The sequence below is a fragment of the Nelumbo nucifera genome, chromosome 5 (assembly GCF_055504915.1).
Source record: "Nelumbo nucifera cultivar China Antique chromosome 5, China Antique-T2T, whole genome shotgun sequence".
In the NCBI taxonomy this organism is placed as follows: Eukaryota; Viridiplantae; Streptophyta; class Magnoliopsida; order Proteales; family Nelumbonaceae; genus Nelumbo; species Nelumbo nucifera.
In genome coordinates this window covers 376,366-403,413 of record NC_142653.1, presented here as the reverse complement: position 1 = coordinate 403,413, position 27,048 = coordinate 376,366, and the positions used below count along the sequence as shown (strand labels likewise).

The 27,048-nt window shown below is 39.0% G+C and overlaps 1 protein-coding gene across 3 annotated transcripts in view; it reads right to left on the bottom strand.

Annotated features, from left to right (window-relative positions):
• Positions 1-9,103: 9,103 nt before the first annotated feature.
• LOC104603847 (Calcineurin-like metallo-phosphoesterase superfamily protein) overlaps positions 9,104-27,048 on the bottom strand; it is a 57,601-nt gene continuing 39,656 nt past the window's right edge. For 2 of the 3 annotated variants that reach the window (XM_010268009.3, XM_010268010.3), the window contains 4 exons: positions 15,764-15,871; positions 15,335-15,563; positions 12,109-12,357; positions 9,104-9,992 (listed from right to left, as the gene is read on the bottom strand). In XM_010268009.3, coding sequence (XP_010266311.1) covers positions 9,910-9,992; positions 12,109-12,357; positions 15,335-15,563; positions 15,764-15,871 — 669 coding nt within the window. In that variant the 3' untranslated portion in view covers positions 9,104-9,909. Of the gene's footprint in view, positions 9,993-11,242; positions 11,422-12,108; positions 12,358-15,334; positions 15,564-15,763; positions 15,872-27,048 lie in introns of those variants that run through there. The other variant, XM_010268011.3, reaches the window with a different exon arrangement.

The following is a 27,048-nucleotide window of genomic DNA, read 5'->3' as shown; positions in this document are numbered from 1 at the left end:
GCCAAGTCACCAGGTCACCAGCTGGGACACCATCATCTTGGCTAAGGCAAGTTGTTGCCTAAGTGGTTATGGATGTCACCTAGTTGTTCTGAGATGCCATGTGTCACAATGTCATTGGAGGGCCAAATCTGCCCTCATCACAAACCAACTAAGTGCTGCTTGGATAAATCATAAGATCCAAATGCCAAATACTCTGTTCAAAAGAAGCTTCTGCGATATCAAACTCCCCAGATGCTCTTCTTCTGCAAGACCCATAAAAAAAATCCCTTCTTGCTTCTGGGTAACAACTCTAAATAGGACTTCAAAAATGAGTTCTAGGAATGCAATCTGCAACTTTGCAACTTTGGTGCACGAAATTCACCCAAGATCAGATTCTACTGATTCTACCTTTAAAGCTTCATCTTCTATAACCATCTACTAAAACAGCTTATGGATTTCCTTTTTTTCTTTTAATCTCTCTTTTCTCTTACTAAAGTTGTAAAGTTGGTAAAGAGAGGAGAGATGTTGCAGAACAAGCGAGTAGTGAAAAACTAAAAAGTGGATGGGTGAAGATGGGTTATAGAAACAAGTTCGGCTTCAGTCTAGGCACCCTCAGTCAGGTGATGGTAGCCATCCACCCGGCAGCGACTTAACAACCATTACCACCGGTGATGGTTGTGCCGGATGGATGGGGGGAGAGAGAGGGAGAAAAGAACGAGTGTCTCATCTGCGACACTCAAGGGAGAGGAGAGGAAAGGAGAGGAGAATAGAACGATGCCTTGTTTTGGTTAACTAACGGCGTGAAGCATCTTTGTATGCTTTAACCGTTTAGATGGTGTATCCTCCAAATGCACAAGTGGTGCCCTAACTGAGGGTGCCTGGACTGAAGCCAATTCAGGGATGATTGGTGATTCCTTGACCTTCTCAAACCGACTCCGGATCTGCTCCTCACAACATATTTTGGCCGCACATCGGGCACATCTCCCAATAGACGGTGAGATGTGGCTGCAAGGTCGGTGTAAAGAGTGCTCCTCACAGTGAAAGATCCCAACTCTGTCAAGCCCTCTTCACTTGCATTGCATTTGCATTGGAAATAGGAAACCTTTGGTATTACATCTACATGTTTGGAGATGATATTGGCGCCCCACACAGCGCACCCGTTGCACGCCTAACACATTCAAATTGTGCATCGGAACATCTCCTAATGATAAGCATGGGAGGTGTTTTCATTGCACACTCAAATGTGCGTGGGGCGCCAGTGGGGCACAGCCCTACAGATGTGAACCAATTTTCCTACCATTTTTCTTCGAGTCAGTGTCACGTATATATTATGTAAGGAGAATGACTATTCAGCCCACCCCATACAGGTAAGATGAATCCAACTACGGATCAATGCCAAATTCACATACCGTTTATAGAGGGAGCTACTAATAGACTATGAGGGGCTACAATTTTAAATTTCTGAGACGGAGTGCATGCAGTGTAATTCACCGTGTTATATAAACATTTTCTTTTCTATACTTTTTCTTATTTGGTTCAATGTTTCTCAGATAATTTTAAACAGTTCCAATTAACAATAAAATATGCAAAATAACAATAGGGCCTAATTTTCTTTTTCTTTTTGTTAGATTGGAAAAGAGTGACAGACCCCTTGGGCTGGCAACACCCTACGCATCAACGGCATGCCAATCCCTCAGTTGAGACCGAGTGATCATGACCGAACCCCACAAGCTAGTCCACTGCCTAGTTTGCTTCTCGAAGAGCGTGCTTGTACATAATTGTGCTTGGTTACATTTTTCAATCCTGTTTCAACACGAATGTTCCATAGTGGACTTGAGATGCCTCGAAGACCTTGGACAACAATTCTGGAGTCTCTCTCGATTATATGAGCTTGAAGATCTGATAGGGCAAGACCTTCGACAACATTCCCCATCCTATCTCTAGCTACAACCCCAATGGCACATTGATATTTATTGCCTCCTCATCTGTAGGAGTCCATCTGATGACAAGGCTCTCTTTTACGTTTTTGGTTTGTTTGGTTGTTGAGGTGTTGACCCTAACATATTCATTGGAGCAAGTTTTAGTTTTCTCCACTATCATGCGGTAGGAGGCATTTATTTTCAAAGATTTTTTTTTTTATTCCTGTTTTTTCAAATATAGCATAGGAGTGTGCACGAGTAATCCATTTTTCCCAATTTTAGTTGATTTTAACATTCTTTGCCACCAGCCCATTATGTTTTCATTTTCTTGGAGTTCAAATCAACCTCCCACAAGACTGCCTCACAGTATATCTCCGCCGTGTATTGAAAATATCTCCAGATGATGACATCATCTTTTCTGATATTATCATTGAAAGATGTTTTTAATACACACGAAGATATATTGTGGGACCGTTGTGGGGCACAGTCTTGTGGGGGGCTAAGTTGATCTCATTTTCTTGTGGGTAAATCTATTCTTGTCCTATTTCCCTCCAAATCTGTCTTGAGGCTTCACACTACAGAAAAATATGATCCACATTCTCTTGTCATCCACAGAAAGGACATTCTGCGTTTTGGCTTAGACCCCATCTATGCAATTGCTCATTTGTCATTGGTTTCTTTTTCAGAAGAAAGAATAGGAAATGAACTATCTTAGGGGAGATAGTTTCCATATCTTTTCTATTTTATTGTCTTCAATTCCTTTTTAATTCCCTTCCTTGAAATCATAGGCTGACTTAATTGAGATTACTCCTTCAAGATCCGGTCTCCATACCAATTCATCATCTTTCTCCCTTAAGGGAACGAAAATGGTTTTAATCTTGTCCCACACCTCAGTGGGGACCAAATCCAAAATTTTCTCTCTATCCCACTCTTTGAATTCTCCCGTAGTCGGGAATTCCTTCATTTTAATTTTATTATTTTCATCTTGCTGTTCTCTATGGCATTCAAGAGTACAACTTCCCACCCATTGATCTGTCCAGAAGTTAAAATTTTCCCTTCCCTATTCACCATCCCAAACCAAGTTTTAGGATTTGTCTAGAATCTAAGATCCCTCTCCAAGCCCAAGACATTCTTTTTTGGAACTGATTCTCAGAATTTCTGTTTTTTTTTTTTTTAAGTATTTTGTTGTGATTACTTTGACCCATAGATTTTCAGGTTGTGTGAGGATTTTCCATCCTAACTTGTTGTGATTACTTTGACCCCAACCTACATTTTTCTTTGATTTTACATAGCTATTACCACTTTTAGCAGTGTAGCTCATCCTGCAAGAGAGAGAGCGTTTGCTTCTTCCAACTTTAAGTTTGTTATCTAGTCTTTCCTCAATTCCTTGGGGAAGTTAATATTTTAGTGAGAAATCAGGGGAGGTTTAAATCTTTTACCCTTTAATTAAAGGGAAAATTCCTGGTGGTCAATATTTTTGGGTTTAAAATATTTCTCTACGGTACTTAAATTTTCGAAATGTGTCTAATAAGTCCGTATCATTAACAATTTATCAGTTAATTTGAAAAATATCAAAACTACCTTTTGATAGAAGCCACTGTCTATCATCTGACAAAAATGTCAAATTTGCCTATGATGGAAAGGGGCACAAACGACAGAAAGTGATCAGATGTCGGCCGTCCATGATGCAAGAAGTGATCGGTGCGCTGGCAAATGATCCGTGGCAGGATCTATGGCCGATAACGCCACCATTAATTCCACCACCAGCCCGCCGGAAAGCCCCTGCATCTGGACGCTTTTGTTTAACCTTATTGCAGGCAGACTGCGAAATTCTATCAACTGTTTGATAATTGTTTCTTAAGATATCAAAATGCCAAACTTCTTGTTTTTTCCCCAAATATGCATCTTTCATTCTGAACACATTAGGAGGTGGCAGGTCATGGGTACGGTAGTACATCAGGTTTGGTCACAGTTTTCCTTGGTTCCATCTTGAGCTTTAGCTTCTAATAATATATTCAACCTTAGTTGGGAAGCCATTACATCCATGATCTTTACTTTGTGGAAGAGGTTATGTAGCCATAGATCAATTTTAGATTGAAAAGGCTGAAACCATGGAAAGAAATATATGAAAAGAAAAATTATAATGGTGTCAAACCATTATTAAGAGATTGGACAACCACTGTAACTACAATTTCATAATACAACAGAATCCTCTTTTAATCCTTTGGTAGAACACATGCATTGATGGCCGCAATTCCGAGGAAGCTTGTGTGCATAGTAAACCAATTTGGAGAATTGGAGCAGCCGAGATGCCTCTTCTACTCTTCTTTTTTAAACCTACCCGTCAGAGATGGATCAACAACTTCATAGAGTCTAACCGATCCATAAAGGTTCCAAACCTGAATAAGAGCTAGATTGCTGAATAAGCCAATTTTTTGAAAAAAAAAACACCATAAAAATAAATATATGTTTAATAAATAAAAAGACATTACCATCTGAAAAATATTGTATGAATCCTAGTGAAGTAATCCCTACATCCTTGTAAAGCCAGTACTTCTGGAGATGACTGGCGACGTTCCCGAGTCAACCCGTCAACACTCATCAGCTACTTTATTGTCTTCGGCACGGCGTTCTTGGTTCACACAAGGCGAGGACGTTTGGGGCTGGTGATCTTGCTCTGGGCATGAATGCAAAGGAAGGAGAGGAAGCGTCAAGGGAGAAAAATGTTTTAAGTGGCACATATCATCATCAAATGACTGATGTACTGTTAATGGCAGACAGCCATTGGACATATTTTGAAAGATCAGGTGTCATAGACTTTTTCAAGTTTAGGGACTGATTTGACACCAAAACAATGAAAATAAAAATGTAATGATTAATGGAAAGGAGGAGTAACTGTGCTGCACGAAACACATGATAACGATGGGTTTTCACCAATCAAACCTCTCGGTGAATTTTGATAACTACAGCCTGACTGGTTACCATTTTTATCATATATTGATTTCATAGGTGGATTTTGATCGGTCAAAATTCTTATGGTACCATGTATTTTGGGCATCATAGATCCCCCTCCCCCAAAATATAAAGTGCATAATATAAAAACTTCCTCTACGTTGATTTGTTTTTCTCTCTCTCTCTTTTTTATATGCAAAAGGGAACCACTAAATACATCAATATCCCTCTATCACATGAGTTCAAAGAAATTACTACATAAAATATACTTTTAACTAAATAAAAATATTATTAGGTTAGGCTTGGATTAAAGTTGGGCTTTTTTGAGAAAGCTTGAGCTCAATTCAGAAAAAAAAAAAAAAAAAAAAAAACTCGAACTTAGTGTTTTGGGCCTAAGCTCAAGCATATAAGCTTAAAATCTTGTCCAAACCCAACCACCATAAATGAGTTAGGCTAAACAGACTTATTAAGCTACCCAGCATATGAACAGGTTTACTTTGAGGTTTATGAGACTCATAAAATCCTCTTCCATCATTGTCCCAGAGACTTGGAAGTTACAAGGCTGCCCTTACTTATCCGTTAGAGCATATTTTAAAATGTTAAATTCCCCATCTATACTCAATCTTTACAAGTTTGCAAAGTTTTTTTTTTTTTTTAACTCGTTGTTGTTTGATATGAAATGATCCTTTTATAGTTAAAAGTTAAAAGATCTTTCAGGGGTATTTTAATAAATCAACTTCTGAATTGATAGACACATGTAAAAATTAGTATTTTCAAAAGAAAATTATGCATTAGGCCAATGTTTTCTGTCTAAGACAATAACAATAGGGAGGCAAATGCATTTTTTTTAACTATAGAGGAGGTTCTTATTAAAGTGAAACTTTAGGGGGAAAGTTTTTATATTTTACCCAACGTAAAAAGTTGTGTGCAAACAATCTTGATAATAAAGTATCAAGGCAATTCTACGTTGATGACATCTTTCTATAAATTTAATATACATGCAAGGGATATAATTCCAAATGTGTAGCTGAATGTTTATGCACTGATTTCTACTCCAATTGATAAAAGAGGAAATGATACAATTCAGATTCACCATGGATGCCAAAGTCACCTCATTAGAAAAGTACAAAACTTTTTTCAAAGACAAAGGAGACATGGCCGTGTCATCTACCGTAAATTGAACATTTCTTCTTTTATAATTGGAGCAGTGCTTTTTTACATACCTTTTTGCTTTCAAGTTCTGTCATTCTAAGAAAACAAACGAGTGTTTATTGGTTCCTCTAATTCATAAATTTTGTATGTATTTGTACAATTGGGAATATTTGTATTTGTACAATTCAATGGGGTATTATAGCATAGGTGGGGATTTGGAACAATATATTCAGAAAACCGATAGAATTTTTTAAGGAGCAAACCATAAATTTCACAAAATGCTCTTTTTAATGGAAGATGATGCATAACAGAAGATAATGAGATTCTTAGATGTATTTAATGTGGATTCAAATGAACAATTCCTCCTCTCTAGAGTTAATATCATTTATACCCTACCCTTGATCCGGAAAATTTATTTTGACCAACTAATAGCAATGTCCCATGCATGTAGAGAAAAAGACTTAGCCACAGACTTGATGGGGGCAACTGTCAAATTATTCTTTTCTTTTTACTAGTAAGTGAGCACGTGCTTTACACGTGATAATTTTTTATGATGATGATGATAAATAATATATTTCTAAAGTTTTCTACATTTTTTTATTTATCACACTTATTCTGGTTTAATATGATAAATATACGATATTAGAGATGTGTCCAAATGTCTTCTACATTTTTTTTTGTATTTGTATACTTTTTTGTTTTTATCATTTTTAATTTTTATTATTATTTAATTATGACATCAAAACTATACTTTTTATACTATTTGATTTGCTACCAAATAGGAAAACAACTCCATCCTGGGTTGATTTTAAATTTGTATTTTATTTCTATAATCAATAAAAAACAATTATTCTTTGGCATGCTTTTTTTAATATGGTCAATTAAAATTAAGAGTTAATGCCCTAAATATAAGACTTAATGAGAGGGAATTGGAGGAGAAATGTAATAGTTCAAATTACATTTTATGCCTTCACAATTGGAGTCCAAATTTCCTACCCACGACGATTCTACCCACGATTGCTCACATGACATTGTATGTGTTTGGAAGCGTGGGCGTTTTTTCAATAAACACAACCACATAGGCACCATTTTAGCATTTCCCCTCTCATGCTCTTTCGTACAGATAGAAAATCGCAAAATGTGACTTTGGTTTATGTGTACGCCCACCATTTGGGGAAGTTACTTTTTAAAGCTTCCCCCAATGGTTAAGCGTTTTTTCACTGTTATGCTGATGTGGTGCCTAATGGTGCCTAGTTGTCATAAACGGTTGCAATTATTTATTTTCTCGGTTTTGTAAGCAAATAAAGTACAAACGTTGAATGAAAAAATGCCCATGGTTCCAAACGCATACATTGTAGCCACACATGGGGAGCATCTCATACTCTTACATGTTATTATGCATGGAGGTAGTGTTTTATGGGTAGGAGATCCGAAGTCTCACAATTAAAGAAACCAAATTCAAAAATAGGGGCATTACAATAAAGAAAATGATATGCATGTTAATGGGAGTTAATGCGTTAATAACAAGGATTTGATTGAGAAAAGTGGTTGTTCAAATTACATTTCTGTCCTTACAATGAGAGAAGAATCAAATTAAAAAATGCTATTTTAGCCAAACAAAAAGTTCCACACCTCCATTTACACTTTTAATAATAGTAATATAAATAGGGTCTTAAGTTTTCAATTCGTAAATGTTGTTCATCTGATTTACTATCTCAATTAAAGCTTTTTTTATTAAAATACAAATATGCCCCCATGGTAACTCAAGATCAAGGGGTAAATTCTGTTCAACAAATTTTTTTTGGAGCCAATTCTGCTATTAAGTTTGGATCGATTACTTTTAAGGGTCCGTTTGATTTGTGGAAATAAGTGTTTGAAATCAACCGATTCCAACTATTTGGTTTAGCAGAATTTGAACCCCATTCCCATTCCTGGTGGAATGATAATGGGCCATTCCTTCACCCTCCCTTGTGAGTGAAAATCCATTCCAGTTGCCTTCAGTTTGTGTATGAACCAAACAGGTGGGAGGAATGGGGATTCCTTGCAATCAGGGATAAGGCAAGGACGGGGTAGGATATTTTCACTCCAAGGTAGGGGTGGAGAAAGGGTGCCCCACCCTATACTTGCCTCGTTGCCCTTCCTATCAACATCCACTCTCCCATTTAGGGGTGATCATTTTATCTTGGGCCAGCCCGAAAGTTTTAAGCTTGGGCCTAGGTTTTGTGTTCACTCCTAGCTTAGGCTTGCACTAGGCCCTCAAATTTCAGGGCCAAGCTTGGGCCCAATACTTCAGGCCCAACTTAACCAAGGTTCAGAGTATCAATATGATATGCCCCATATTGGGCGTATCATATCGTATCTTTGGGTTCCCAATACACTTACAAGTGTTTTCAGGAATCCATTTTTTATTAAATAATATATATTTTTAAAACTAAAATTTGAAAAGCAAACTAAAAAAAGGTATATGGTTTAAAATACCAATACACCTCTGCCATACATAAATTTGAATTGATACTTAGAGCCATTAGGTCAAGCTTGGGCCTACTTGCTTTTATTTATGTATATGCCAATCATATATAATTTATACACATAAATTAATAAAAAATTATTAACTTAAAATAATTTTATAAATAATAAAAATTAATGCATATTTATCTAGCAATAACTAATATACACAAAATATTAATGAAATGAACAATTAACAATTATTGTTAAAATTTAAAAATCCACTTAGGTTCCATTTAAAAATAATATCAGTTTATTGATTATAAAAATAATAATTTTTATTTTAAGAACCATCTAAAAATAATACAAATTTATTTACAAATACATAACCCAAAAACAATACTTGGGTTTGACTTTGAAACCTACTTAATAAAAAAAAATTATTAATCAAATTGAATTCCATTAAATTTAATTAAAATTAATAAAATCTAATAATATTTATCTTAAAATAATAAAACTATTAAATATTATTGAAAAATAATGAATTTATGAGAGAAAAGTACATGAGCACAATAGAAATGCTTTGGGTGGATTCAATTTAGCTTGGCCCAATTAGGAATACTATAAGATTCCTTTTGCTTCAATTTTTATCAACATTTACCAAAAAAAAAAAATCTATTAACAAAGTCCATGCATTGCATGGGTCTTGACTAATACAATAAATAGGAGAAATCCCAATGAAGCTAACCTCACAAAATTTTAATTCATCTTATACTTACAACAATGTAAAACTTTTTTACACCTCTACTGGTAACATCATACCCCCTTTATTGGCATCAATTCCCCCACTATCATGGTTCCAAACTGTACGGTGAAATAAAAATTGTGGGGTGGGGTAAATTCCCACACTTGTGACCATACCCCCCTCTTAACATGCACATAGCATAAAGATTTTCGGGGCTTCGGGGCTCTGCAAATACGAGTCACTATATGAAAAATTCAGTACCCCATAAACAATTAAAAGGGGGGAAAGTGGCAACAGAAAGGTAAAGTACATTCTATCATTTACCAACACGAGATACAACTGAGAAAGGGATGCATTTCCGTGGTGAGGAATAATCGCTCCATTGGCATATCAGCTAACGTTGTTCCTTTCGGGTTGGGAGGGGAGGGGGTTTGGAACAAGCCGCAGAAAGCATCAGACTGATTCTCACGTTTTCGCCTCGCCAGTGAACAAATTCACAAATTTGGTAGATGAGCAATGTCATATAATTAAATTGCTCAACTACCCAAAATCTGTTCCAAGTCAAAATGCTGGTACAAAGTATATGCAAATGACTAAGCCAGGATGAGGCTCAGAAATCAGAAGAATCAACATATACCCCAAAATCTTAGCTTGATCCCGTACCACTAAATATTGATTCACTCCAAATTTCTGAAATTCCTCTCATACGTGTTGTCATCAATCAAGCTTGCATTTATGGAGGCATTGTTGACCAACTATTACAGCCGTATACATAAGCACTGCGAATGCAAAAAGAAGCACTGCAAGACCAGGAAAAGACACCATTAGGAAAAAAAAAAGCATTTACCAGGCACTTGGAATAGGATGTCCATTGCTTGGTAAATTGGTAAAATCTCATGCTGACAAGCATGGAAACGCACCCTTTGTATATAGTGGCACCCTTTACAGGACTGTAATGGCCAAGATGGCAACAGGTAAATGGTTTTTTTTCCTCATTTCCTGAATAGGAAAATGCAAGAATGCCATCCTAGAAAATGTTCATATCAAATTGGCCTTTTTCATAATCACCAATAAGTGAATTCTTTCTAATGAAGCACAAAAATCGGTGAACCATCTATTTGTTGGATATCCAGTGACTTCAGTAGAATGGGACTTTTCTTATGGTGAGGGATGGGTTAATCACATTTCCTTCAATTTTATCTGTCAGAGGATGTCGGTAATATTTGTAGTTTAAATTTCTATCATGGATTTTATTGTAATTTGAAATTATATTTAGGGCCTAAATGCATTCTAATTATTCATGTGGTTTGAGCAAGACCACTGCATGAGCTTATTTAAGTCATTATGTGTTTCCACTTCTGGCTGAGGGGCATGGATTTCTCTACAGGGGATAAAAACAGCTCACAAAGAAGTTAATCATAGGAAGGTGCCAGCTAGCTTACAAGTAAAAGCATCCGGATTGTTGTAATAGATGGGATTGAATCCCCACCTTCACCAGGGTTGGGGAGGGGTGGTGTAGTCTGAGCCTCTGAGGGCGGGTTACCCCCTCATTGTGTAACCCATTAAACTGAACAGAATGGTGAAACATGTAGCTGACTCCATATAGTTGGGATAAGGCCTGAATGATGATGATGATGATGATATATTACTAAAAGACTAAATTCTTTTAACCAGTTTGGTGGGTTGTTACGATGAGAAGCGATGTAAAGTGTCATGTCATCATGTATAGAGAAAGAGGTCACTGTAAAAAGTAAAATGATGGTTTGAAGGTAGGAATGGGTATGAGAGAGAGGGGGGGAGGGGAAGTGGGCAGCTTGTAGGGTTTCTTGAACCATGTTTCATGAATATATAAATTGAGGATCAAAAGCTGTTTTGTTTCAGATACACACTATCCTTCATTGAGAGATGAAAAATAAGAATAATAAAGATATTACTCTTTTATACTTGGGGGTCTGTCATTGATCCCCATAAAGGTTGAACCAGATCCTATAAACTCCTGATCAGTCAACATTATCATTGTATTCATTACTTTCTATCCAAATCAAAGATACACATCACAATCCTCCTCTCAACTCAGAACAGACTTAGAATCCAGGGTTCCGTAGCTACATGTAAGAGGTCAGCCATCTCCCTTCTGATGTCATCTACAGACATAGGAATCAGAATTCCACAGGGTCCCCTAGCTACATGTAAGAGGTCAGCCATCTCCCATAAAGGTTGAACTGGATCCTATAAAATCCCGATCAGTTAACATTATCATTGTATCCATTACTTTCCATCCAAATCAAAGATACACAGCATATCAAAAACACCACAATCCTCCTCTGAACTAATCAGAACAGACTTAGAATCCAGGGTTCCCTAGCTACATGTAATAGGTCAGCCATCTCCCTTCTGATGTCACCTACAGACACAGGGATCAGAATTCCTTATGTGTCTGGAAGTCTGACTCAGCAAGAAAGGAAAACAACTTGCAGATACATGTATAGAAAAAATCTAAACTATATTTTTTCTAATTCTAACATTACATACTTATAAAAAGGGTCTAAAACTTTATCTTTGTTACTCAATAATGGTTTCTAGAAAAGCGACATTCATTGTACAACTCATTTATGTCAAATAAGAAAGTAGATAAAGGAAAATTTTATTTCAAGTGTCTATCAAGAATCCATTAGTGTCATAATTGGATGCTTGTCTAACAAGAACAGACTTCATCCACTTAGGAGAGTCCATCAACATTGATGGTGTACATAGCATTAACAGGTCTTCCTGGAAGCAATAGCTAGGGAAGTTGGACTATTTGCTATTTATAACAGGACAAACACGAAAAAACATTTTGCCTCTGAATACAGTGCATTGTACATTCAACAAACAACAATAAGAGAAAGAAGCTACTTATAGTGTTAGATGGCTTACCCATTAAAGCACCAGAAAATAGAATAGCTAAACGGTATCTGATGATCCATGGTAGATTGACTTCAAGGGAACAGTGCCGCTGGATTTCCCCAGATTTCTTGGCAACCATATCATCTTCACCACTTTGCAACTCCAATGATGAAATATTTATACCTGTAACAGTATTTCCGTTCACATCCCTCACTTCAGCCTTCATAGTCACTGGAGTAGCATTCCAATCTATCTCAATTGCACCAAAATTTGGCTGGCCTGAAGAAGATACAAGCTTTTTTTCCTCAATAATCTAATGACCTCTTTAGAGAGGCACCAAAGTTAAGAAAAATAAAAACCATGGGCTAGCATTAAACAATAGCAAAGAAATTAGTAAAAATATGAGGCAACTTTATAATCGATAGCAAAAAGAAAACAAAAAAAGTGAATTGACAGGTTAAGTTGCTTATTAGGCCATGTTTGGTTCAACTCTCATTCATTCTCATTCTTACCCAAGATGAAATTCTAAAATGGACAAGAATGGGTAAAAATGGGTAGAATGAGAAAATATTGCTATGAACCAAACACTTTTTTCCTAAAAAATGATTTCTTTTCAAACTAGCAAGTGTCTTATGTTGTTCATTTTCATTCTTAAAAATATGTTAGCGGTCATAAATTGCCAGCCTAGGTCCAAAATTGCTGGCATAGATGTTTATCGGTGAATGGCTGGCAGTCAATGCCCATCGGCATAAGTTTCCATGACAATCTGCTAATAATATTTATGGTGGTGATTTTGTAGACCTAAGTAGGCAATTTATGACTGCTGGCATTGAGTTTCTTTAAGGAATGAATGTGAGAAAGATGGGGTATGATTATTTTTCATGCTCAAGACTACCTCAATTTTTATGCGATAAGCTGATTTTTCATTCTAAAAAGAATGAGGCCCATGGAATGAATTTTGTAACCAAACGCTCAGTTGAGAATTACACCTACAGTAATTCAGATAATGCAAAAAAAAATAAAAGGAAGAAAAGAGAGAAAGAGAAAGAAGAAGAAAGAAACTTAAGCAATAGGTTGTGGAAAAAGAAAAGAAGGGAAGAGAGAAAAGAAGAATTTTAACCTCTCTCTCTAGTCCCCTTTCATCACTTTTATTAATAATTCTAAGTCTGAGTATAATTACTTGGATGCCCTTAATGGGGTGGGTAGCACTAAAGAAATAATTAAAGAAAATAAAAGAAGGCCCATAACTAAGAAAAATAACTTTTAAACATTACTTAAAAGAAATAAAGAACACTAGGGCCCATTCGACCCATTCTCACTACTCCCCCTCAAGTTGAGCATAGATGTCAGTCATGCCCAGCTTGCTTACTTTATGTTGAAGCTTTGCCTTTGGGACTCCCTTAGTTAGAAAATCTGCTAGCTGCTCTTCAGATGCAATGAAAGGTAGGCACACCTCTCTTGAAGCCACTCTCTCCCGTATAAAGTGTCTACCTCAAATGTGCTTAGTTCTATTCATGTTGAATTGGGTAATGAGCAATGTTAATAGCAGTTTGGTTATCACAATACAACATCAGTGGCTTGTCACATGAAACACCCATCTCATTAAGGAGAGATCTAAGCCAATAACAACTCAAAAACACCATAGGCCATAGCTCTATACTCTACCTCAACTGAAGATCTAGCAACCACTAACTGCTTTTTGCTTCTCCAAGAAACAATATTTCTAGCTACAATAGCACAATATCCTGATGTGGATCTCCTACTATCCACATTTCCTGCCTAATCAGCATCTGCATATGCTTCTACCTTCATGTGTCCATGTTTAGCAAATAATATACCCTTCCCGGGGGTTCCCTTAAGGTAGCATAACACCCTTTCTGCAACAGCCATATGTGTGTCTCTAGGAGCATGCATGAATTGGTTGATAACACTCATAGCATATGAAATGTCTAGACGAATCATACATAGATAAAGAAGTTTCCCCAATAATCTCTGAAACACTCCCTTGTCAGCTAAAAGTTCTCCATCATTACCTGAGAGTTTATGATTCACATCAATAGGAGTAGAGGCATGTTTAGCACCAAGTTTTCTAGTCTCAGTAAGAAGGTATAGCACATACTTCCATTGAGAAATAAAGATACCTTCCTTGGACCTAGCAACCTCAATGCCCAGAAAATACCACAACTCCCCTAAATCTTTAATTTCAAATTCATAACTAAGAAACTTCTTGAGAGCACTAACTTCTTCTGTACCACTGCCAATAAAATATCATCTACATAAACTATAAGGAATGTCACCAGAGTGCCTTTTCTCTTAACAAAGAGGGTATGATCTGATTGAGTCTGAGTGTAGCCGAACTGAACAAGAGCAGCCCTAAACAACCAAGCACGTGGAGATTGTTTCAGGCCATAAAGTGATTTCTTCAATCTACACACCTTACCCTACATTTCCTTGCCATATATACCAGGAGGAAGGGGCATATATACCTCTTCAGTGAGATCACCATTCAGGAATGCATTCTTAACATTCTTTGTAAGCATTGCCCATGGTTGGTGAAAATTTTCTCTTTAGCTTAATTACCATGCATCATCCACAAAACATTATGAGGTTCATCTCCACCCATCTCAAATAATATAGGCATATACTCCTGAATGTCATACACACCCTGAAAAAAACAATGCAACTAAGATAAAGAGATTGTTTCTTTGGGGTTTCTATTAAAAACACTAATAAATCTCCTGAATGTCATACACACCCTGAAAAAATGATACAACTAAGATAAAAAGATGGGTTCCTTTGGGGTTTCTCTTAAAAACATTAATAAATCTTGTTTCTACCAACATCCATACATTCCATATACCATGTTAAGCCAACTTATTCTAAAATAATGAACTTAGGAACCATTAATAGTCATGTTGTGCATTTACCACCATTCATCTACAAAAGGTATATACTCAATGCATTACATTACAACTATAAACTCTTTTAAAACCTAATACTCACTTATCCCAAGCTCAACAAGTGACAACTTTAATCTTCCAGATAAAGAGATAGTGAAGGATCATATTATGGAGAAAAATACCAGTATAACCTTGTTATTTTTCCTTCATTTTTCTTATCTTTATAATTTCCTCATTTTCATATCTTAAAAGGGTTCATTATTGAACAAAATAATTATTGTTATTTGTTATCAACTAGTAGTAGTAGTAGTAACGATGATGAAGCACAAAATTATTCCCTTCAATACAATTCTTACCATATGTGCATGATTTGTAACAGCAATCTGGACCAATAATTCTCATCGTTGTTGGTGTCAACCATGCCAAAACTCTAACTAGAAAATGCAATGATTGGGGGACTGCCTTCTCAACAGCTTGAGTAAGCCCACTTGAAGTTATTTCATAGAGTGGATATCTAGATGCACAGTCATATCTTGAAATCTCTCCAAAATGAACATCGCCACTTATGAAAAAGACCCCATCTCTCTACAAATACAGAAATCATTTGTCATACCAAATTAGCCAAATGCTTAGCATCACACAAGGATTTATAGTTCTTCACAAGGAAAAAGAATCCTTCATGCTATCTAAAAAAGTTGCTTACTGCAGGACAATGAGCACATTATCAACAGTTGCGGCTCAGACTTTTACAATATCAGATGAAAGAACAGATAGGAGTTTCCCACCTTGCTATCTGCAATCAATTTAAACAAACGATCTCTCTCTTTTGGGAAACGCCCCCATGACTCCATATAGAATAATGGGCCTGTAGTTGCAGAAAGATTTGATATGACCTAGATTTTTTTTTTCAAGAAGAAAAGAAAAAGGAGAAGAATAATTAGAAAACTATAGGGAACAGAACAGAGAAAATTAGACCAAACCATGTCATACCAAGATATTAGTAGGGCCAAACACGCAAATGATGTTGAAACATTTAACTGAAATTAGCTACATAGATTAAGTAGGAAGTAACTTAATTGAACCATTGCATTCTTCAGAAAGAATTCAATTTGTAAATTTGCAATTCTCTGTGTAGAATTGTGTGAAGTGGGATTACGGGATCTGCTAGATGTTAACTTTAAAACCTATCCAACAAGCAAAGACTAGGAACATATAAATAATGATTTGCATTTATCTAACAGATTTTCTCCATATCTGACACTAATACGAGGTATCCCTCAATAGGAAAACTAAACCATAGACACATGAAGTGAGCTTATTGCACATTTGAAGAGTTAGTTCAGTCTCAGGTTCTCCAGAAAATACTGCTACTTGACAATGATCAAATCAGCTAAGTTGGAGTAAAGAGCATTCAGTCTCTCATTATAGGAAGAGATGAATTGGAGGGTCAATGCAGAAAGACAGCATAAGTAGCTGCTATAAAGCACATCTTTATGCCAACAATTTCAAACCCTCATTCTGTTGACTGTATGCTACATAAATATTTAGACATTCAGTTCAGTAGCCTTAGAATAATCGATCAACTATAAGGAAATCTTAAAGTTGCTTGTCGGAGATGACAAGTGTGAGGATGCAGGTTCAAATCTGAAAGCAGCCACTTTGTGCTAAAATTCCAGAGTCTAGATCCATATCCAGCCCACCCCTCTAAAGAACCTAAATAGTCAGGACAAGCATTGGTTCATGTCATTCTTAAACCTTAGCTATAGCAAGTTAGAACATATCATCCTGTATCGTCTGTAGAGATGTAGAGCAATAATTAGTGTTGTTATATTGCTGTTATTTATTTATTGTGGTCCCCACTGCTGCCGTTAGTTAGTTCCTTCTTTATAGTTGTTGTTAGGCTGCTGTTAGCAATGTTAGTTTTGTTAGTTATTTGCTTATGTAAGCAGTAGAAGCATTAATGTAATTGCAATATTATATTTTGGTGTTATTATAAATAGCTGAGTGGGGCGGCAACTAAAGCCAACTCTCTTTCTCTCAGCTTTCTTTCTTCTTTCTTTCTTCTTTCTTTCTTCGTCTTCTCTTCTCTGGTATTATTTTCATTGAATTGCATCAAGAATTGGACTGATTACAGTCCTGATTTGCCAACTTGGTATCAGAGGCAATCTAGGGTTTCTCATGCGTGTCTAATCCAGCCGACCACATGAGAACTTCCTAGGGCTGAAAGCTTAGAAAAGATCTGTCCATCGGCTGATTCTTGGAGGTTACCAGAAGGGTTTAGCAATTGTCCAAGGGCTTGGAGAATGTTTGGATATCAGGAAGAATCAGAGAAGATCAAGAAAGATCAAGATTAGGGTTCAGACTAAGATTGAAGTGGCAATCAGATTTTTCTGGGTTAAGTTTCTATCTTTCTTTGAGATGAGCACCAGTCAGAGGTAGATTGGACCTATCTAGAAGGAGCGGCTGAACTTTCCTTTATTTTCTCAGAGTTTTCTCTAGGGTTTTCTCTTAACCCTACGATCAGACCTGACTATTAACACCTTTTGGGTGATTCCTAAATCAGTTTCAGCATTTCAGATTGTTTTCTAAGTGATTTCTAGACTTGTTTCAGCTTCCAAATCTGTTATTCTTGGGTGAGAACTTTTTTGGGGGGATCCCTTTGCTGAGAACTGGTTTCTCCTAATAAACCTATTACAGAAATGGCAGGAGCTGAGTTTAAGACTCAAGGGGATGGTGTTTTGGGAGCTGGAAACATGGGAGAAAACAATTTTCAGATTACTACTGTTAAATTTGATGGTTCTAATTACTTGGAATGGGCTCAGTCATCCATGATGGCGATTGGGGGCAGAGGGAAGTTAGTTATGTGAATGGAGATGTAAAGAAACCAGCCAAAAAAGACCCTTCATATGCCAAATGGGTTCAAGAGAACTATTTAGTCACGACTTGGCTGTGTAACTCTATGCAGCCTCATATTAGCTGCAATTATTTGTGGGCAAAAATAGCTAAGGAAATTTGGGAAGTGATGAAGGAAACCTACTCTCAGCCACTCAATGTTGCTAGGGCCTATGAACTGAAATGTGAAGTAAATAATCTCAAACAAGGGGAGAAGCCAGTTTCGGTTTATTTCTCCACTCTGAAATCTTTATGCCATGAAATTGATCATCTGGAAACTATTGAGTGGGAAAGTTAGAAGGATGCAAAAAACTATTGAAAACAGGTTGAGACCAATAGGGTTTTTGAATTCCTAGCTGGTCTGAATTCAGAGTATGATACTGTGTGACAACAACTGCTCACGAGGGAGAGTGTGACCTTATCTCAGGCCTATTCTCTAGTGCATAGTGAGGAAAGTAGAAGAAAGGTTATGTTGCAGTTTCAGCCTATGGAATCAGCCCTGACAGCCGTAAAACCAAAATTTGGGGGTGACAAGGAAAGGGACATAAAGAAGGAGGATAAGAAGGATCTAGTTTGTGACCACTGTAAGAAGCCAAAGCACACCAAGGACACTTGTTGGAAGTTATATCCACACTTAATGCTAGCAAAGCTTAGAAATAAAAAAGAGGAATGCCAATATGGCTATTACTACTGATGGTGCATCCTCTTCCAGCACAAGGGCCACATCCCTAGACACTTTAGCTATTGTCCGAGCTGCTCTAACTTAGTTAGAGCGTGAAGTTAGTACTTCAGCCCCTTCATCTCAGCCACTGATCACATCTGCTACTCCTACTTCGACATTTTCTCATTTAGGTACACGGGCATTAGCATACCATGTTTCAGGCCCAGGTAACAATGGACCTTGTTGGGTCATAGATTCAAGTGCATCTAACCACATGACAGGCTTATATTCTCTGTTTACTACTTATTGCTTATCCTCTGGTAGAGATAGAGTATCCATTGTTGATGGATCCCTTGTTCCCATCTCTGGGAAGGGAAACATTAGATTATCGGGTGCCATCTCCTTGTCCTCAGTTTTGCATGTTCCTAAACTTAGTACTAATCTGTTGTCAGTTAGTAGCATCATTAAAAATCAAAACTGTTCAGTGACATTTTTCCCTGACCGATGTGTTTTTCAGAATCTAGAGATAAGGAAGGTGATTGGGATTGGCCGTGAGACGAATGAAATCTACCTGATTGGAGGGTGTCTGCATGGGGAAGATAAAGAAGTTGGAAGGTCTTTTGTTTCTCAGTCTGTGAGTCAGATTATGCTTTGGCATAATCGGTTGGGTCATCTGTCTTTTAAGTCTTTAAGGAGTTTGTTTCCCAGTTTGTTTGAGTTAATGCAGATGTCTAGTTTAAAATGTGAAAGTTGTGAACATGCAAAGCATTGTAGAACAATTTATTCTTTGAGCAATAAAAGAAGTACTATTCCTTTTGAAATTGTGTATACTAATGTTTGGGGACCATATCATATCACTGCTATGGGGGGATACCGATATTTTCTGTTGTTTGTTGATGACTATACTCGTTTTTCATGGGTTTATCTTATGCACTCTCGAGATGAGGTCCCTACTCTGACTCAGAACTTCTATCAAATGGTCCTGACCCAGTTCGGAGTCAAAATCACAGTTTTCAGATCAGATAATGCCAAAAGAGTATTTTGCAAAACCCTTGGCCTCATATTTCCTTGACCATGGGGTCATTCATCATAGCACTTGTACCCATACACCTCAGCAAAATAGAGTTGCTAAAAGGAAAAATAGGCATATATTGGAGGTAGCTAGAAGCATTATGCTAAACTCCAATGTTCCTATACGTTTCTGGGGGATGCTATCCATACAGCCGTGTACCTCATCAATCGGGTTCCTTCACGGGTCCTAGACATGAAAATTCCATTCAGCCTCTTATATCCCGATAAGGGCTTGTTCACTATTCCCCTTAAAACCTTTGGATGTACTTGTTTCATTCAGATTCTTGGGCCTCATCGTTCTAAGTTTGACACTAAAGCTTCCAAATGCATATTTCTTGGGTATGCACAAAATCAAAAGGGATATTGCTGCTATGAACCTACTTCTGGGAAACAATTTGTTTCTATGGATGTGACTTTCTTTGAGGATGTTCCCTACTATCATAGAGTTTCTTCTCAGGGGGAGTGTAATGAGGAGGGTTGTCACAAGTTTAGGGAGTTGAGGGTGTTTCATAGGTGGTGGAAATAGGTTGATTTCTGTCCTCAGTAGTCCAGACCAACTCCAATTTCATCTGCGGCTCCAGGTCCAGGTACCACAGCTCCCTCACATCCTACTACAAATGAGATACCTCCCATCACTGAGCCTAATGAGGTGCCTCCCATTACTGAGCATTCACCTCCTTTGGATGATCTTGATCTTCCAATTGCTGTCCGCAAAGGGAAACACCGTTGTACTTCATCTGCAGCACATTGTATTTCTCAGTTTCTAACTTATGACCATTTGTCTCCATCTTATAAGTCCTTTTTGGCATCTATCTCTGCTATTCCCATTCCTAGGACAGTGCAAGAAGCCTTGTCAATACTGGAGTGGAAGGATGCCACAAAAGTAGAAATGGATTCCCTTCTCAAAAACAATACATGGGAATTAGTTGATCGACCAAAAGGGAAGAAATTGATCGGGTGTAGATAGGTGTTTACAGTGAAACATAATGTTGATGGCTCTATTGAGAGGTATAAGGTCAGATTAGTTGCAAAGGGGTTTACACAGACTTATGGCATAAACTACTTGGAGACTTTTGCACCGGTAGCCAAGATGAACAATATCAGAGTTTTATTGTCTATTGCAGCAAATTTCTCATGGCCATTGTTCCAAATGGATGTTAAAAATGCCTTCCTCAATGGTGATCTGCAAGAGGAGGTATACATGGAGTTACCTCTTGGATTTTACAATATAGAAGCAGGGAAGAAGGTCTATCAATTGAATAAAGCCTTATATGGACTGAAACAGTCACCAAGAGCATGGTTTGATAGATTTAGACTAGCTCTTGGAAAATTCGGCTATGCCCAAGCCCAATCAGATCACACTCTTTTCATTAAGAAAACAGACTCCTCCTTAACTCTACTTGTTGTTTATGTGGATGATATTGTGGTGACAGGGAGTGATACCCAAGAGATTGACTCTCTTAAACAACTGCTTCACCAAGAATTTGAAGTCAAAGACTTGGGAGAACTACATTATTTATTGGGTATTGAAGTAGCCCAGTCCAAACATGGGCTTTTTGTCTCCCAAAGGAAGTAAGTTTTTGATTTTCTAGAGGAAACTGGAAAGCTAGGTGTTAAACCAGCTGACACACCCATTGAACAAAACCACAAGATTAGAACCGAAGGTGGAGAGCCCCTTGAAGACAAGGTTATGTTTCAGAGGTTGGTTGGGAAACTGCTTTATCTTTGCCTCACCCAACCAAACATTTCTTATGTAGTCAGTGTAGTTAGACAGTACATGCATTCCCCTAAAACCACTCACCTTCTTGCAATTGAGAGGATCCTTGCTTACCTGAAGAGATGTTTAGGAAGAGGTGTACTCTTCAAAAATAATGGTCACATGAAGATAGAAGTCTACACAGATGCTGATTGGATTGAGTGTGTTGATGACAAGAGGTCTACTTCTAGCACACGCCTCAGGGCATTTTGGGAGCACCTCCAGGCATACGCCTCCCATGTCTTCTAAAACACTGTCTGGTACAGCATGACAAAACTAAACATATTGAAGTGGATCGACACTTTATCAGAGAGAGTTGCCTCTCAAGAAGTGTGTCTTCCATATATTGCCTCTGATATGTAGCTTGCTGATCTCTTCACCAAGGCAATTACAAGGGCCAAGTTGGAAATAGATTTACGCAAGTTGGAAATGATAAATATCTATTCCCAACTTGAGGGGGAGTGTAGAGATGTAGAGCAATAATTAGTGTTGTTATATTGTTGTTATTTTAGTTATTGTGGTCCCCACTGCTGCCGTTAGTTCCTTATTTATATCTGTTGTTAGGCTGCTGTTAGCAATGTTAGTTTTGTTAGTTATTTGCTTATGTAAGCAGTAGGGGCATTAATGTAATTGTCATCTTATGTTTTGATGTTATTATAAATAGCTGAGTGGGGTGGCAACTAAAGCCAACACTCTTTCTCTCATCTTTCTCTTCTTTCTTCTTTCTTCTTTCTTCTTCGTCTTCTCTTCTCTGGTATTTTTTTCATTGAATTGCATCAAGAATTGGACTGATTACAGTCCTGATTTGCCAACTTCGTCTCTCTAAGATCTAGCAGAATATTACCTCCCCAAAACATCTCAAATTAGCTACAAAATTACCACCACAACTAACCTAAGTGTTCAAGTCTCAAAGGTTGCAGGATTCTGAGCAGGATATTAAGCTACTCCCAGTAATAGCTTATAAAACCCCTTTTCTTAGACCAGTCATGTAGGTAAAATCCTATTAAGAAGGATGGGCCTGCTGTAGAGTCCATTTAAGTAGATAGAAGGCTCTAAATTAATTTAAAAGGGGTTTGATCCCTAATAACAATTCATTACATTTTATGGGCTTGTAATAGAGTCCATTTCAATGGGAAGCAAGCACTAAGAAGGTTAAATTAGTTAAGAGAGGCTCACCTAGACATCTAAAAGCCCAGACCATCTTCTCTTATGAGATGATCCATGTCTTTAATGGGATACCACTTGTCTTCTCATAGAGAAAAGACTCTTTAAGTCTCTTTAAGTGGGGTGACACATTGCACCCTAAGAGGGGAAGGGGTGGGGGATTATCTAACCACTTTTTTTTATCAGCACCACAGAAATGATTTATTAATTTAAAAAGTCATGTACAACAAGAAGTTGTGGGCAGAAAAGCAGTCCATAGTGCCCCACTAAATACATCATTGCCACAAACAACCCTAGTGCCAATCCCTTTAATTACAACACAGCCAAAGGGTAACCCAACATAAACCTCCACTAATTAAAACGTAGCCCAAAACATAGATTGTCTTTGAAGTCCTTGTTTAGCCAGACCATTAGCCATGCTATTAGCTGATCTTCTAATCCACCTTATTTGAATCACCATGTTGGAACCCAAACACTCCCTCCGAACCCAACTATAGGAGTGGAGCAGGCCACCACCGAACAGCATTTCACTAGAAGACAGAGAGGCTAGTGTGACACGCGGCAGAGCCTCCCAGAGTTAGTTACACTCAGATCCTTCCAGAGTTAGTTACACTACCACCAGAAGATATTCCCTCCATGATTGCACACATGTAGGCCAGCTATATAAGGCCCTGATCATGTAATAAGTGGCATGAATGAATATCTCTTTTATCTCTCTCTCTGAGCCATTTTCTTCCTACCCTTCTCTTCTCCCCTTCATCTTCGGTTTCAGAAGGTTAAGCCACCCTAGAAGGGGCTTCCGAGGTGAGCTGTAACTCATCAGTTAGTATCAGGGCCAGGCTATCCAAATCCCAGGCTTCACGATGCCACAGACACGTTCCACTACCGTGGATGATAAGGTCAACCAGCTTGAGGTTGGATTCCACCAGGTGTTGAACGAACTCAAGGAACTCAAAGTGGTTGTCTCCAGCTTCGCCTCTCAGCAACAGTCTGGCGAGACCAGTCACCCAGCAGGAGCAGAAGCCTATGCTTCCAGAAGCCTATGCTTCCAGTAGCCAAAGAACAAGGTATTACCCCACCGGAAAAGTCACTAAGATCAACTTTCCCAACTATTCCGGTGGAGATCCCATTCCTTGGATCTTCCGAGTAGAAAGATTTTTCGAATACCACAAAACTCCTGCACACCAGCATGTCTCCATCGCTTCCATTCATCTAGAAGGGGACGTGATTCTATGGCTCCAGAGGTATCTCCAAAATCATCCCCAGGTAACTTGGGCAGAGTTCACCGAAGCTTTGTGCATCCGCTTTGGGCCGACAACGTTCGTGGACTACGACGAGCTTATCACTCCGTTGAAACAAACTGGAACGGTAGCAGAGTACCAGCTCGAGTTCAAGCGAATGGCGACCAGGGTACACGGCTGGCCGGAGAAAGCCTTAGTAGGATGTTTCGTGGGAGGTCTCAAAGAGGATATCCGTCTGGAGGTGAAGGCTCTCCATCCGGCGATTATCATGGCTACGGTGGGATTGGCTCGCCTGCAAGAAGAGATAAAATCAACAACCTACGCAGAGCCAACAAACCGACCTACCCGAATTTGAGGACACCTCCACGGGTCGATCAGCCGCCCATGAAACCGGCTGCGGATTTCAAACGTCTCTCATGGGCTGAGATGCAAGCCCGACGCAAGAAAGGCCTTTGTTATAACTGTGATGATAAGTTTGGACCGGGCCATAAATGCCAGGTCCAGCGGGTGTTTCTCCTACAGACAGAGGAAGAGCCGGAAGAGACAGAACCAGAGCACTTAAATGACTGTGAACTGATTCCAGACGGACCAGAACCTGATGGGGCCGATATCTCCTCACACGCTCTCATGGGCCTCAACTCTCTTTAGTCCATGCGCGTAGAAGGAAGATTGGTAGGCCGGACCGTGATGATTTTGATTGACAGTGGCACTACCCTGAATTTCATCACTTGCCGTTTGGCAAAGCAACTAGGTATGACCATACGACCCACTCCTCTCTTTTCAATCCATGTGGCTAATGGGAGTCAGATGTCATGTAATGGTGTATGTAAGAAGGAAAAAATCCTCATACAGGGCCATAATTTTGTGGTGGATCTCCACCCATTGGATTTCTCGGGGGCTGATATTATTTTGGGGATTCATTGGTTGTGTGGTCTAGGACCTGCTATATGTGATTGGGCCAAAATGATAATGGATTTTCACCAGGATGGCCAGACTTGTCATTTACAAGGTGACACTTTAGCCTCCATGATACGGGCCTCAAAGGATGCTGGCCAACCCTTATTTATGCACTTAGGCATTCGGCCCACAATCCCAATTCTGGACAACCAGGGCTGTGTTCACCCCACAGAAGCCCAACACGAGGCCTTACGATCGATACTCGATCAGTTTGGCGATGTATTCAAGGAGCCGAACCAATTACCTCCACCCCTGGCTCATGATCATCAGATACCTCTCTTACCAGGTTCTAAACCAGCCAATGTGAGGCCATATAGATACCCTTACTTCCAGAAGCTGGAAATTGAGAAGGCAGTGAGAGAGATATTGGAAAAAGGGCATATACAGACCAGCACCAGCCCTTTTTCATCCCCTGTACTCCTAGTGAAGAAGAAGGATGGTAGTTGGTGCTTTTGCATAGATTAATGGGCCTTGAATCAGATTACAGTGAAGGACAAGTTTCCTATACCCCTCATTGATGAACTGCTCGACGAGTTAGGAGAGGTACGAGTGTTCTCCAAATTAGACCTGCGGTTCGGGTATCATCAGATTCGGGTCCACCAGGCTGACATCCACAAAACGGCCTTTAGAACCCACGATGGCCATTATGAGTTTTTGGTTATGCCTTTTGGACTCACCAACGCCCCCTCCACTTTTAGGCCCTCATGAATGACATCTTCAGGCCATTCCTAAGGCGATTTATTCTGGTGTTTTTCGATGACATTTTAGTATACAGTAGGGATTGGGACACACATATGAAACATCTAAAACTCACCCTCACAACTCTAAGGGGGCACCAGTTACATGCCAAAATGACAAAGTGTTCCTTTGGACAAGGACAAATTCAATACTTAGGCCATGTGGTTGCAGCCGGGCGGGTCATGGCAAACCCAGAAAAGGTAGACGCCATCTAGAAGTGGCCCAAGCCCACTACTGTAAAGGCTCTACGGGGCTTTCTTGGGCTTACCGGATATTATAGGCGCTTCATTAAGGGGTATGGGCTTATGGTCGCCCCTCTAACGCGTCTATTAAAGAAGGATTCCTTCGGTTGGGCTAATAATGCCCAACGGGCTTTTGAAGACTTGATGCAGAAGGGGCAACCCATTGCTTATTTCAACAAGACTCTCTCAGCAGCTCACCAAAGTCAGTCCACTTATGTCAAAGAAATGATGGTTGTGGTAATGGCAGTGCAAAAGTGGCGTGCATACCTATTGGGATGCCAATTTGTTATAAGGACAGACCAATGAAGTTTGAAGTACATAGCAGAGCAAAAGGTGCACACCCCGGAGCAACAAAAATGACTTAGTAAACTAATGGGCTTTGACTACCTCATAGAATATAAGTTGGGGCCTGCAAACAGAGTAGTTGATGCCTTGTCACGAGTGGAAGAGTTAGCCTATCTGACCTGCTCTCAGCCCAGCTTTCCTTTGTTTGAAGCTATACGGCAAGAAGCCAAGTCTGATCCGCAGCTGCAGGACATTAGAATTAAGCGGAGTCGAGACCCTTCCCAAGTTGCTAGTTACCAAGTTGTGGGGCCTGATCTTTTCTTTAGGGGTCAGTTTGTTGTTGCCCAGAATTTAGCCCAAAAGCTGAACTGCTAAGGTTGTTTCATGACTCCACCTTGGGGGGGCACTCAGGGGTGCTACAGACCCTAAAGAGGCTCAGCAGCCACTATCATTGGGTAGGAATGCGTAAGGATGTATTGCACTATGTATCCGAATGCCAAACCTGCCAACAGTAGAAATACTCGTCACAGTCTCCTACTAGCCTTCTGCAACCCCTCAAGATTCCAGAAAAAGTGTGGGAAGACCTCTCCATGGACTTCATCACGGGTCTTCCTCGTTCTGCAAGAAAGGAGGTTATCATGGTAGTGGTTGACCGTCTCACCAAGTACAGCCATTTCTCTGCATTACCTCACCCTTACACCGCAGCAATGGTGGCTAACATCTTCATACGAGACGTCGCCAAGCTGCACGGAACCCTGAGATCCATTGTCTCAGATCGGGACCCTGCTTTCCTGAGTTCATTCTGGAAGGAATATTTTCGGTTGCAAGGAACCCAACTGCACCCCTCCACGAGTTATCACTCGCAGACTGATGGGCAGACTGAAGTTCTTAATCAATGCTTGGAGGCCTACCTTAGATGCTTCATAGGGGAGAAGCTTCAATAGTGGGCTCACTGACTTCCATTGGCAGAATACTGGTACAATTTGACTTATTAGTCGGCTGCTGGAATGACACCCTTCAAAGCTCTATATGGCAGAGAACCCCCTCCCATATTACCTTATGA